The sequence below is a fragment of the Dendrobium catenatum genome, unplaced genomic scaffold (assembly GCF_001605985.2).
Source record: "Dendrobium catenatum unplaced genomic scaffold, ASM160598v2 fragScaff_scaffold_231, whole genome shotgun sequence".
Lineage (NCBI taxonomy): Eukaryota > Viridiplantae > Streptophyta > Magnoliopsida > Asparagales > Orchidaceae > Dendrobium > Dendrobium catenatum.
Genome location: NW_021318693.1, coordinates 4,892,075 through 4,905,561, shown reverse-complemented (window position 1 = coordinate 4,905,561; position 13,487 = coordinate 4,892,075). Strand labels below are relative to the sequence as shown.

Sequence of the window (13,487 nt, the reverse complement as noted above, 5' to 3'; positions counted from 1 at the left end):
GCTCGAGTGTTTAATTTGGTGTATTTTGATTTCTCTATCTTTATTAAAAATACTAACCATTTTTTATTTAATTTAAAAATATTTAAAAAGACATATTTAGGAAATTTTTTAAGAAATTTTTAATTGGAAAACAATTTTTAATATATAAAGCATTTATAATGAATTATAACATGCTAATCTTGGGTGTTAAAATTATTAAAATGTATATTTGTGTTATTAACCACTGAGTCCTAAACTCCAAGTACAAAATAAGTTATATAGGATTATCCTTCCATCCAACAAGAGATGAAAGAGATTGAAGGATGTTCAAAAGCCCTGTTGGCTATTCAATTCATCTATTGAGTCAGTGACTGTCCAATGACTCACCAATAAAGCTGACCAAATGTGCTTATTAATATTCTGATCATACCCACTAATGCTTAGCTTGGTTGGTGGATGAGTACGGTTGAGAACCCCACAACCCGTGTTCGATTCTCCTCGAGCGACAACGCCTCTTAAGAGGGGTCCCAATAAGTGCGAGCGAAGAGGTTATGTAGCAATAGGTGATTCTTCTAGGTAAACTGAGGGATTAGTCATGCCGCCAAGCGCCTCATAAGCTGAGGTGGTAGCTGGTAGATACTCTCATTCAAAAAAAAAAAATTCTGATCATTCTGTTCACCTGGTTGTAATTATGATATTGTAATTTTTTTCTCTTACGTAAAAATCAAACAATAATTTTCTTATAATTATTTTTCATCACAATTTTTTTTAAATAACATAAAAAAATTATAGTTAAAAATAACTCTTGTAAAAAAGTTACACCAAATGGATCATAGATCTTGAAGTTCTTAAACTATGGCTTTTTTTGGGACAACTTTCATGCTACTTTCTAAAACAGCTATCTAATATAAAATTTTCTAATTCATGAAACTTTTGTACTAGAAAATTATTTTAGAAAGCAAAAAAAAATTGTCCTAAACAAAGCCTAAGATGCTAAAACGGTATAGAAAATTCCTTGACATGATTTATCATCTAACAATCAATTAGAACATACTCAAAGATGGCATAAGCAACAAAAACCAAATAACTAAAATCTTATAACAACTTATCAAAGAGAATAATTCTTTCAACACTTGACACATTTTGAAAGGTTCCGTATCAGTTGGGGTGAAAAGGGGAAGAGGCTTTGATAGGTAAGTTGTTTGTTATAATCAAACATTGAAAGAATAAAATCAAGACTAAATGATTCAGAGTTAAAATTTATTCCTCTTGATTTTCATTTCAACTTAAACATACACATTCAAAATCATCTACAAATTTACAAGCACCTTTTCAATTGGCTGAACAATGTTGCCTTAGACTTGTTCAAGCGTCTTAAACAACCAGCCCTCATCATGAAGAACTAATCTTCTAGCCTAGTACAACAACAAAATCAAGTAAAAGTGGTACCATCCTGGTTATCTTCCTCTTCTTTGATTTCATCATCTTCCTCTATGCCTCGACCAGCTCCACGAATCGCATCATCATCAAGGGCTGCAAGATTCCACATTTAAATAGAGGATTCACCAATTAATTATTTCAAGTATAGAGAAGAAAATATTACCTGACATTAACGTTTCAACTTCATCTAATGAAAATTCAGATTGTTGTTCAATAGGCCCTGGTTGATTGAAAACCAACCAGCTACAGCAATCGGCATCCGGTGAGAACAGTGGGTGATTCCCCACCCAGTCATCAACAATATCAATGTTATCAACTGAAATTGGATCAAAGCATCTGCTCTTCAAAAAATGCCTGTAAATTCACATAACAAGACCATTAACGCATGGAAGAAAAATGTTTCTGCAAAGAAAATCTGGTCTTAGTCAGAAATCAAAATATTCTTCTTGAAAAGCTCTTGGTTCAGTTCTTTACTTGCCTCTGCTGTAACCGAAGGTTATAGCGAACATATACTAGTTCACATAGCCGTTGACGCTCTGCAAAATTTAATTTTTCATTATGAAGTTGTTCAAAAGGTATATGAGTTCGCTCAGGTCCCCTTGCACTGCAGGTTTGACTAAGAATGTGAATAGCCAAACGTGTCAAGTTTGGGCAACTCCCCCCATATGTAGACCACCATTCAGCTATGGCAAGAAATCAATAAAGAATGCATTCAATTACTAAAATCTAGGCCACATAAACAGAAAAGAAAATTACTTGATTGCGAGCTTTCTCACCCGGAAGTAAAGCATGTCTAGCCCTGACTGCAATTTTCCTTGAAAAATCTCGATCTGCAACCCGATAATAATTTAGCTCCTTCTGAATTTTATCTTGAACCTTTGCCTCGGGCACTAATCTCTCTATACAATCCAACATTCCTGAAGAAATTTCATTGGAGATTTGCCCCTGCGTACTGTAAAATAACTGCGGATTCAAGAAGAAACCTGCAGCATGAAGAGGGCGAGGAAGATGTTTATCCCATCTCCAATCAATGAGTTCCCAGTATGGCATGTAATCACTCTTCTTCACAAACTCCTTTCTTATTGCTTCCTTAGCCAGATACAAACCTAAATAAACATACCCCATTGCTGGCCTCTTTTTGCTATCTACTAGCTTCAGCAATCGCACCAGCGGTTCAGTAATCCGATTGATTGCAGCACATGACATCCAAAATGACAAATTTACAATAAGATTAGCCATTGCAACCCCATCGGGCTTCTTCGAGTAGGGTGATTCTACCCATTCTTCAGAGGTGACCATGTTTCTTAACTCGTCTTGCAAGCAAACCAAGTTCTTCAAAGCAACAAAGTTCATAGCTGAACGGCTGCTGGCAGGAGGTAACAAATCTTTCCCATGAGTATACTTCTTCATCATATTTAAAACAGGCACATTTCTATAGATGAACCTGGTTAAAGATTTGGCACTCTCTATTGTATCAATCATTGAATCCATTTTAGAAAAATCTTCCAATATACCGTCAATGCACTGAGAAGCACAAGGACTCCAAAATAAAGTGGGGAAGGTCTCAGTCAATCTTTTCCCAGCAATGGCATGGGTGTCTGAGTTACTGGTAATCACCTGAACCACATTGCTTGGGCCAACATCCTCCACCACATGCTTCAACAGCTCATACAAAGTATCAGCAGTAGCAACAATCTCCGTGGCATCGACGCATCTCAAAAACATAGTTCCCTCAGGGCAATAAACCATGAAGTTTATCAAAGTCTTCTCCATTGTCGACCACTCATCGGCCAATATTGAACATCCTGTGTGACTCCAAGTCCCCTTGTAATGCTCCAAAGTGAGGTTCACCTCCTCGACCGACCTCTTCAAAATGCCACCACGGAAATCATGATAGGAGGGGAGATCAAGCCCAGGCCCGAAAGCAGCAATGGCTTCCACCATAGGCTGAAAATAAACAGAATTAACAGCTTCAAGAGGCACACCAGCCTCGTACAAGAACCGTCCAATTGAAGAATAAACATGTTCCTTATCTACCGCTCTAGCCGAATTGGACCTGTTTACCCAAGACCCATCATTGCCCAAGGTAGGAGAAGGTCCCATGTGATTCATAGAGGAACTCTTCATCCGCCGCTTCCTTACCCTCTCAGCTGACTTCGCTGCACGAGGCAGGGGAGCTGCAGTCCCATCCTCCTTGGTTTCTATCTGAACAGTACCAAGATCAAGCATTTCATTAATAGGTACAATCTGCAGAGAGGAATTAGAGGATGGATCAATTTCGCCGGCGACTGCAGAGATTTCCGCAGGAATCAGATGACCAACCTCCTCTGCGAGCTTAATCTTCCGCTTCTTCCTAACAGCAGCACCATCAAGGCTATGCTGCATCGCCTGCTGGACCTCGAGGGGAACCTTAGGGCAACAGGCAGCGTTTCCCTTGTGACGCGCGAGGTGCTCCTTGATTCGGTGGATGCCGCCGCCGAGGAAGAGTTTCATGCAGTAAATACACTTGAGCTTCGTCCGGCCGCTGGAACGGATCATCAGGCAATGCTTCCATGCCGGGTCGTGCTTCTGGTTGCCGATCGGCAACACGATCTCCGACGTGGTCATCATGGAAAAAACTCAAAAAGAGGGAACTTTTGAACCACCAACGGAAATAACTGGCCGTTCTCTAACCCTAGGGTTACGTGGTGGAGATGGAATGGTTCATTGGGGTGTTTCCTGCCTGGGTTGACTGGACTAGCGAAGGGAAGTCAAACTCGGGAAAGGGAAGGAAATGAGTTACGGAGTCACTTGCCTGGGTTTTCGCGATTCACGAGGCGCCCTGGCCGACCACCGGCTCTCCTCGGGGAGGTTTTCTTTCGCCCTTAACGCAACCCACGATGAAAGAGCAAGCGGTTCGGTTTGGACTTTATAGAAGAGAGAAGGGTTCAGGATTTCCCATCGGCTAATCCGGCTATTGCTACGAAGCCGGTTTTCCTTTTAAAGTTCCTACTAATAAGACCAAGACCATTTAAAACCCACCCCCACCCATCGCCAGCTGTAGAAAATAGTCGCTGGGTCTAAAACGATTGGTGGTTATTTGTCGTTGTAAAATTACTGGATGGGGGAATTAGATTGTGATCGAGCCATGCGGACCCAGCCGGTGAATCTAGGGTTTGGACCGGTTTTCGGTAGAGTAAACCGGGACTGCCGGTTGCTGGGGCAGCGGCCGCGAGAGGGTCGGTCTGTTCGTTCGGGTGGTGTTGGCTCCGGCTCAGATCGGCCGGCAAGTTTCTTCTGACTCTGGATTGGCTTTTGCTTATTGTTTTCTTCTATTTAGGAGGGAAAGATCGCACCTTTCCTTCAAGCGATATATTTTTGGCGCTTCCGCTGCAGAAGATTGATCGCCGGGGGAAAAACTCATCGAGAAAGGGAGGTATGCGGATCCTTGCGTGTTTCTGCGTTTCAGATCGTTTTCATGCCCTATTTCTGATTTTTGTTTTTTGGATATTGCTTGGTAGTTGTTTGGTGTTGGCTTTCATGGCTGCATTGGGGTTACGATTTAGAGAAAGAAATGTAGTTTGAAGGGTGGAGAACTTGGATCAGGGTGTCAAGTTTTGGTTTCGTTGACGCATTTGTGTGCGTTGGGATAAAATTGTTTGGATCATTATATTTATCAATCTTTCATTTAGCAGAATGTTTTTTTTTTCTCGGCAATATCGAAAATGCAGGCGCTTTTTAATTCATTTTAAAATAAAAAAGGTTTATTTGATAAACTCAGTTTTGAAGTTTGGTTTTAGGGATCGGACTTCTGAAACTCAATTTAGACCTTTGTTTTGGTGGCTAATTTTGGAAAGCTTTTGACGCTTGGAATTAACTTTAAGCCTGAAGGGTTCTAAACTCTGAAACCATTTTAGGAATTGATGTCACAAGGTAATGTGTCTTGGGCGCATGCTTTTTTAATGGCGAATAGCACATTGTAGCATAAAGGCCCTTGAAGTTGATTAATTATGTTGTGCGGATGCCAAACTCCATACGGCGAACAACTAGAATGCGCCACTCACCTCTTCGTTAGGTACCGCTGATGTGGCATATTTTGGTTGGTCTCCGAACAACTTTTTGCGACCGGCCTCCGCACAGAATAACTTCTCCTTGGAGTTATAGTGTGTGGCATAATGCGCACTATTAACTATAGAGCAAAATATTAAAATTTAATGAATAACTTATTAATATAAAATAGATAATATCTTGACACAAAAAACTATCATCAATGCTATATAAATAGAATATGAATTTGAATATGCTTTAGCATATTTGAACATTTATGGGAGATAAATAGGTTGAAAAATAAATTGCCTTAGTAATGAAAAAAACTAAATTTATATAGGAAACTATCTTGCCTAACAATGCATAATATGAGGTCAAAGTACTAAACATTGAAGCTTATGCTCAACCACTCAAAACATTAAATATAGCTATTTTGCAAGTTTCATATTTTTAAAAATTAAATTAGTTATCTTGAGAACTATCATCATTATAAGTCAAAATAGTAAATTTTTTTACGCTGCCACTGTCAATAATATCATGATGGTTATATACTTGAAGGCACTAGAGATTAAGTTAACCACTCCTATAGTATTTCATTAATTTACTCTTTTAACTCGTTGTTCCTATTCGTCCAAATTTCATCTTTTGCATTGAGGGTAACTACGACAAACTTTCCATTTCTATTACCCCAAACAAAGTGTTATTCATGGCAAGTAATACACCCATTTATAATTTTGCCACAAAAATATATATTATTTTAATGTTGGATCTTTCCTAAAAGTTTGATCTAAATTTAGCATTATTTATTTATTTTGTAGCTGAGGAATGGAAGTGTGGAATAATATGGCTTAATGCTCCTTAAATAATTTTATTATCTTGTTTCACTTTCCACCAGACAAAGTCTGGAATAATTATTTTTGTTTGTCAAAGATAAAGATGTTTTTAGCTTTCAATAAGTAATTTTTTTGTTTAGCAGTTGTGCTTATACTTCTATAGTCCTTGTCATAGCTATATAGTTTCTTTATGTTTTTATTTGTTGCACTTCTTTATGCTCGCCGGCTTGCTCGAGGTTCTCTACTACATGAGAGATCCTATGATGACACCCTCATAATTGTGTTTGCTACATGCATAAGAGAGCATAAGAGATCATCGTGAGATGGGGAGGGTTACTTATGCGCGAGATACTAAATAACACACACTATGAGTGTAATGTGTCATGCTCGCACTTTAGTAATTCTCCCCATCCAAAAAGAAAAAAAAAAGTTAAATAATAAAATTAAATATAATAGATTTAGTTAAATCCTTAAATGGAGAAATTAAATAGTGCACACTATGAGTGAAATGTGTTATACTCGCTAGTGCAGCAATAACACATATAATGCATGTTATTTTGATTATACGCACCTTGTTATATATATGCTAAATAGCACATGAGGTATGTCTTATGATATTTTGGGCTATAGTGCACGCTATTTTACACTAGTGACATTTATATCTGTGCTTTGTTATGCTTTACAACTAAATGAATATTCGTAATCATTTTTATATGACTTTTATATTGAATTTTTTTTCTTTTTAACCCAACTTTAACTTTAAATTATTTGCTTTTGATGATATCTTGCACTTAGGTTTATTCCTAAAAATTAGGTGACTTCGATAGACACATAAAATTTTTTGTATTGTTGTTGATAACAAGGTTATCGCATTGGAGAGCAGCTTACATTTTGATTAGAAGAAATACTTCAGGGTAGGATCTTGATGAAAAGTGATAAAATAAAAGAGAGAGAGCAAATAGAAGGGGAAAAAATAATGAGCCGTCATATAGTGGGGAATAGAGGGGAAAGCATTGAGGGCTTAATGAAGGCCCGTACCCTTCTTAGATATAGGATAAATCCTCTTGTAGTTATGTATATGTAGATATTTCACCCATTAACTATCTTATAGATATTTATAGTATGAAAGATTCCACCTCCTCTGGCACTCTACCTCATTTCCTAACCCATTTAAAATTTTTGTTTCAGCACAGTTAGAGAAGACTAGTGTTGTATTTTGTTTTTCCACTATCTTAATTCTTACACCAAAGTACTTGGGATTTAGTTTTTTCTCCGACTTGGTAGTCTTTAGAGGCGACTAGGGTTTTAAAGACTACAAAATTCCTTGTTAAATTGTTACAAGAGTATTGATAGAGATTCTTGACACTAAAGGTTAAGCAACTGATAGGAAACACTTGTAGTTTTCAAGTATTTCCTATCAATCTTTGGAAAACAGCAAAAATCTTCACAAAAGTCCGCACAAAAATGACAAAAACAGTAGATAACTTGTATGATTTGATGAAGGGAACACAGAAAATAGCAAGATACACTTGATCCTCAATTTGAGAGGAGGATCGTTCTCTCCCAAATCTCTAGATGCCGCTAGAGCCCAAAGAAAACCTAAATATAAGAGATCTCAAATTTCAGCCCAAATTCAAGATGCCCAAACCCTAGGAAAACAAACTATTTAATGCATACAAATCAAAAGGAAATCCCTAAACAGTCCCTACATTCAAATTTCCCTCTCAAAACCCTCAAAAAAGCTTCCTAAAAAGCTCCCGCACGGTGTGCGGCTCGGTCGACATCCCAGCGGGCATAGATTTCTCCGCCCAGTTCGCGCTGGGCCGGTCCCGCACGAACCGGCTGGACCAGTCCACTGGACCGGTTTAACAGTAACATGAGAATAACGTGTTTAGCCCCTATTGGTATTGTTGAAAACCTGCTAGTACTCACCTGTAGACTAAAGCTTTTAGGCTAAAAACTAATTTGGCCATTGATGTATATATTCAACTTTAGTCTCCTTTTGCTTCACGCTCTCTAACAAATGATTTCAAAGTTGATGGTTCATCTTCAATTATGTTGTTAATGCAGTATTGGCTCCTATGAGTCTTGGCCTATTCTACCGTGATTAAGCAATGTTCAAGAGGAGGTGATTCTCACAGCGGGTCCATATGTTTGATATTTTCTATGAGGGGGAGATTTTGATGGCAGGTGATATTGTACTCAACTGTAGACTTTAGCTTAAAAACTGATTTGGCCATTGGTTTATATTTAGTCTCCTTTTTCTTCGTGCTCCCTAACAAATGATTTCAAACCCGATGATTCGTCTGCAATTATGTCATCAATGCGGTATATGGCTCCTATGAGTCTTGGCCTATTCTATCATGGTTAAGCAATGTTCAAGAGGAGGTGATTCTCACAGCCGGTCCATATGTTTGAAATTTTGTATGATGATGTGATTTTGATGGCATTTGATATTGAAAAGATTTAGTTTGAATAGAATTGATGGTTGATGTGGAGAGCTTTTATATGAGGGAGATATTGTTAAGGCTTGTCAGATTGCTGGGTTTAGTCTCTCATTTGATAGTTGAAAAATATATAGTTGTAGAACAGTAGAAGTATTAAGTGGTTGGCCTTCATTCATAGGCATATGTTATAAGGTTGAAAATGAATTTTACCATTATTGCATCTATTTTAACTTCAATTCGCCTTTGATTCACACTTACATAAAAAAGAATCTTGTTGATCACAAGGAGCATAGATGCTTCTCTAAATTTTTTTACTACGCTATTATCTGATTGTCACCAGATTTGATAAGATCAATCCTAAACAGTTTGGATAAATCTAATGATGATTTATATATATATTTTTTTGTAATTTTTACCTTCTACATGTAGATGGGAAAGTATCGTGGAGCAGGACCATCAGCTACCTGGCCATATGACATTGTTATGATGTTCTGTGACCTATGTTTGAGAGAGATTGCTCTTGGAAACCGTCCTAGTACTCATTTTACCAAAATTGGATGGGCTAATCTAGTTGATAGTTTCAAGAAATGGACAGGCAAGGATTATGACAGGATTCAATTGAAAAATAAATGGGACCAACTTAAAAAAGAATGGAAGTTGTGGAAGGATTTGAAGAAGGGTGCAACTGGCTTTGGTTGGAACCCAAAGAGGAGAACTCTTGATGCCTCTGATGAATGGTGGAAGAAAAAGATCCAGGTATTGTTCTCCATTCCTTGAAACTGAGAAACTAGGCCTCTATAAGCAAACTTTGTTTACATTCCCGTCTCTCCTTACTCATAATATCTTGTGTTTTAGGAGTTTCCTGCTGCCAAAAGGTTTAGATATAATGGCATTGACCCTGTTTTGGAAGAAAAGCTAGATAAGATGTTTATGAATACGATACTGCCTGGTGAGCCTGCTTGGGCACCCAATTCTGGATCTTTTCCTACTGGCCTGACGGAGGATGGCCATGGAGATTTTGGAGATAGTGAAAGCACCAAATCTTTATCTGGGGATGCCAATTCATTGAACGAATCGCCACGACTTTCCAGTGGTTTAAAGAGAGCCTCCCAACCATCATCTCTAGCTAAAGGAAACAGAAGTAAAATGGTCTCTTCCAAGTCTGGAGTGTCAGGAGCTGCAGCTGAAGGGGTGCAGCAGATGCTTCAAACCCAGATCCAGGAATTAGTTGATGCAGCTACTAACAGTAACAAAGTCACAGTTGCACCGAGCAAGTCATTATCGTCTATCACAGAAGCTGTTGCAGAACTTGATTCCATCGAGGAACTTGAGGAAAACACAGAACTTTATGGTTTTGCTATTGACCTTCTAATGCAGAAAGATAGCAGAGAAATGTTTATGGCATTGAAACCCAACAAAAAGGTATGGTATCTTAAGATAGAATTCGAGAAAAGTAAGAGGAACACTTCTTAATGATTCTTTACTGCATTTGCTTGCATGAGCAATTACCATCTTTTCAACGACATGTAATTATTTCTTTTTCTTATATAGATGATGAGTTATTCTTGTGATTAATGTTAGCTCAACCTTAGGTTGTTTTATGAGGATGTCATTGTTATCATTTTTTTTTTAATATTTTCTCAATATGAAAACAACTATGCAGTATGAATGCTTTTGCTCATCTTTAAGATACTTTGCATTTGCCATACTACACATGCAACACCTTTCAAAATTTGAAGCTGGTTATGGGTTTATGGTCCTGCATGAAGAAGAAAGAGTAGAAAAGTGATAGGAAATACTTGAAGATTTCAAGTAAATCCTATCAAGAGAGCAAAAAAAGTGAGAAAATATGATGGAACTTCAAGAAAACACAAATTTTATTGTAAGAATAGAACTCATGAAGCAAGAAAAATAAGATACAAGTGATCCTCAATTCAAGAGGATGATCAATCTCTCCCAAATCTCTAGATGCTGCTAGAGCCCAAAGAGAACCTAAGGGATCTCAAATTTCTGCCAGATTCAAGATGCCCTAACTTTAGGAAAACAAACTATTTAATGCATACAAATCAAAAATTGGAAAGTTCTGCCTAGGGGAGAAGGGTGTGCGTTCGGCACGTATAGGAGAGGTGGAAGTTCCGCCTGCACCGGTCCCTTAGGGACCGGTCTAACAAGAAGCTAACAGCCATTAAACTGTGTGTGTTTGAGATAGAAAGTGAGAGCGGGGCTTATAGTTGGTTTAAGGTTTGCTTTACCTTCTTTCTTCTCTAATTGCTTCAAACATTTGAAAATGGAGAAATGATTTGATGTTGCTGTTTGTTTTGGCATGCATGTGTTTATTAATTTAACATCAATTCAGCAGATGAAGACTCAATAGAATGTTTTAATATGAGCCTTTCTTGTCTAACCCCACCAATAGATGCTTGAGAGCTCATTCCTTCCTGTGGCCTATATTCAAGCTTTGAAATAAAATAAAATAAAAAATATTCAAGCTTTGAAAGTAGAAAAGTGTTAGAATTTTCTATGACAGAGGTCTCAACCACCGCAAATTATTTGGTCTGGAGTCCGGACATAGGACTCCAATTAAATTTGTACACGTGTAATACAGACACGTAGAGATTTACTACACGCTTTTTGCATGAAATTTTTTTTAGAAATTTAAGACGTGTAATTTGCTGCCATTTTGCTGCGCTTTTACTACGTTTTTGCTGCTCTTTTGCTATGTTTTTGCTACCTTTGCGCTTTTGCTGCGCCTTCTCTGTGCTTTTGTTGTGCGTTTATTTTTGCTGCCCTTCGACAAAAAACATAAAATGACCTAAAAAAATAAAATTCAATTAAATATCAACGTGTTCGCATTACACGTGTACAAATTTAATTGAAATCTGGATGTAACTCTACCTCCGGAATTTGCACCAAATAATTTGCCCTCAACCACAGAGGAGATGAACTCTGAATATTTAATATGATAACATTTCTATGGTTGGAAACGGGGCTCCCATTACTATCTAAATGCTACATGTAAATTACACAAATTCAGCTTCACTGATTTTATTTTGGGAGCTGCATTTTCATCTTTTTTTTAGCCTTTTTTCATATGCTTAATGACACATCTTTTCTTGATAAGCATTGATGCTTTTATTTGGCAATTTTTTTTTTTTGGACTTTCAGTAAATTTAATTACAAATATGTATCTACAAGTACTTGTTATTTAAGGTTAATAAATAGATGAATTGTTAAAATTCATTATATTTTAATTCATTCAAAATTGAACTAAATGAACCAAAATATAGTTCGACTTGATTTGAAAAATAGTTTGATAAGTCAAATATTTTAAATTTTACAATCAAACTTAATTAATTTTGGCTGATTTGAAATTAAATTATCAAATCATTCAATTGTCAATATTTATTTATATATTTAAGTAAATTCAAATTGGAGAAATTATTTTATGTGGTCACCGAACGGTCCAAAGACGAATCAGCATGTGCCACATCACGTGGACCGAACGATATATAATAGTGGTACATAGCAAAAAAATGACGTGACACGTTTTCATTCGCCTCTGGATACAGTTCGATGACCGCACAGAATAATTTTTTTCTCAAATTGACCTTTAACTAATCGCGGGCCCTCAACTCAAAGCTTAGGTTGAGTGTTATTACAAAGGGCTACCTTAAAGTTTGATTTGAACTGCCATGCTGTTGAAGTTATTGTGCTTCATTTAAATAATCTAATTATGTAATAGAAGAAATAGGCTCTGAACGAGAAAGCTACTCTTCAGCGTCGGAGGTAAGAGAGATTTTTCTTCACGAAGAACTTAAGTTTGGCCCTTTAAAATTCAGCAATGGCATTAATAAATTAGTATGTATGCAGGTTCATGAAGAGCATGTGAACTTATTTATGCTTATATGTCAACGCAAGGCTTGTTTTGAACTTTCAATGATATTGACCTATCATTGATAATTGCAACTTGTTGTCGTCGAGATCCTCATTTGATTATTGTTGATTGGCGTCGAGTGATTGACGATGATATGATCGTGATGATTAGTCCTCAATATATACATCTGTTGATTGTTGATTATAGAGGCCGATATGTCGAGATTGAAAATGATGAACTTAGATATTTAGGTCGCTTAAAATATTAAGATATTTATCTAGAAAATTTATTTCATTAGTTGGGTGATGGAGTTCGAGTTCGAGTCAAATGATGCTTGACTCATTGACTCATCGAGCCGCTCGAGAGCCAAAGACGGACATGGATGCGAAGCAGGAGGAATCACATGAAATGTGAATAGCGTAGAAGGCGGATTCGAGTGCGGACGTGAAGCGGAAGGTGGACTTGAGTGCAAAAACGAAGTGGAAGCTTAGACACGGAAGGCGGAATCGTGCTTGGATGCGAATCGGAAGCCAAACTCAAGCATGGACATGGAAGGGGGAATCGAATCCCGGAAGGGCAGATCATGAGCTACCTCACGAGGCGGGCTCGTGTTCAAGCTAGCGACTTGGCCGACGAGCAGAGCTTGAGTTAAGCATGACTCGAGCTTGAGCTCGACTTGCTTACACCCCTACCTATGATTGACCCGACTGCACCTTATGTTGGGGCGACCATTAATTAATTACAATTTAATTATAATTTCCTATAAATATAATTTGTTAGTTAGACCAAACAAATTGAAAATCATTCAATAACACAATGCATACAACTAAAATTAAGTGTGCTTTATGAGTCCCATCAAAGAACCAAAAAAAAAAAAAGAAGCTCTCA

General features: G+C 37.5%; 2 protein-coding genes across 4 annotated transcripts; one reads left to right on the top strand and one right to left on the bottom strand.

The window, feature by feature from the left end:
* Window positions 1-1,214: 1,214 nt before the first annotated feature.
* Window positions 1,215-4,308, bottom strand: LOC110097563. Its single transcript, XM_020824013.2, has 4 exons — window positions 2,196-4,308; window positions 1,898-2,102; window positions 1,583-1,773; window positions 1,215-1,512 (listed from the first exon to the last, which is right to left on the bottom strand). Exons 1-4 carry the CDS (start codon window positions 4,027-4,029, stop codon window positions 1,412-1,414), a joined length of 2,331 nt encoding a protein of 776 aa, XP_020679672.1. The 5' UTR covers window positions 4,030-4,308; the 3' UTR covers window positions 1,215-1,411.
* A 188-nt stretch (window positions 4,309-4,496) lies between these two features.
* Window positions 4,497-10,400, top strand: LOC110098226 (L10-interacting MYB domain-containing protein). Of its 3 annotated transcripts, XM_020824975.2 has the most exons (4): window positions 4,497-4,834; window positions 8,349-8,468; window positions 9,155-9,481; window positions 9,581-10,400. In XM_020824975.2, the coding sequence occupies exons 3-4, from the start codon at window positions 9,155-9,157 to the stop codon at window positions 10,196-10,198; spliced, it is 945 nt and encodes a 314-aa protein (XP_020680634.1). In that variant the 5' UTR covers window positions 4,497-4,834; window positions 8,349-8,468; the 3' UTR covers window positions 10,199-10,400. The 3 variants fall into 3 exon arrangements, with proteins under 3 accessions (XP_020680634.1, XP_020680643.1, XP_028548963.1); XM_020824984.2 differs by lacking the exon at window positions 8,349-8,468 and having other exon boundaries at window positions 4,500-4,834; XM_028693130.1 differs by lacking the exons at window positions 4,497-4,834; window positions 8,349-8,468 and adding an exon at window positions 8,475-8,666.
* The last annotated feature ends 3,087 nt before the right edge of the window (window positions 10,401-13,487 follow it).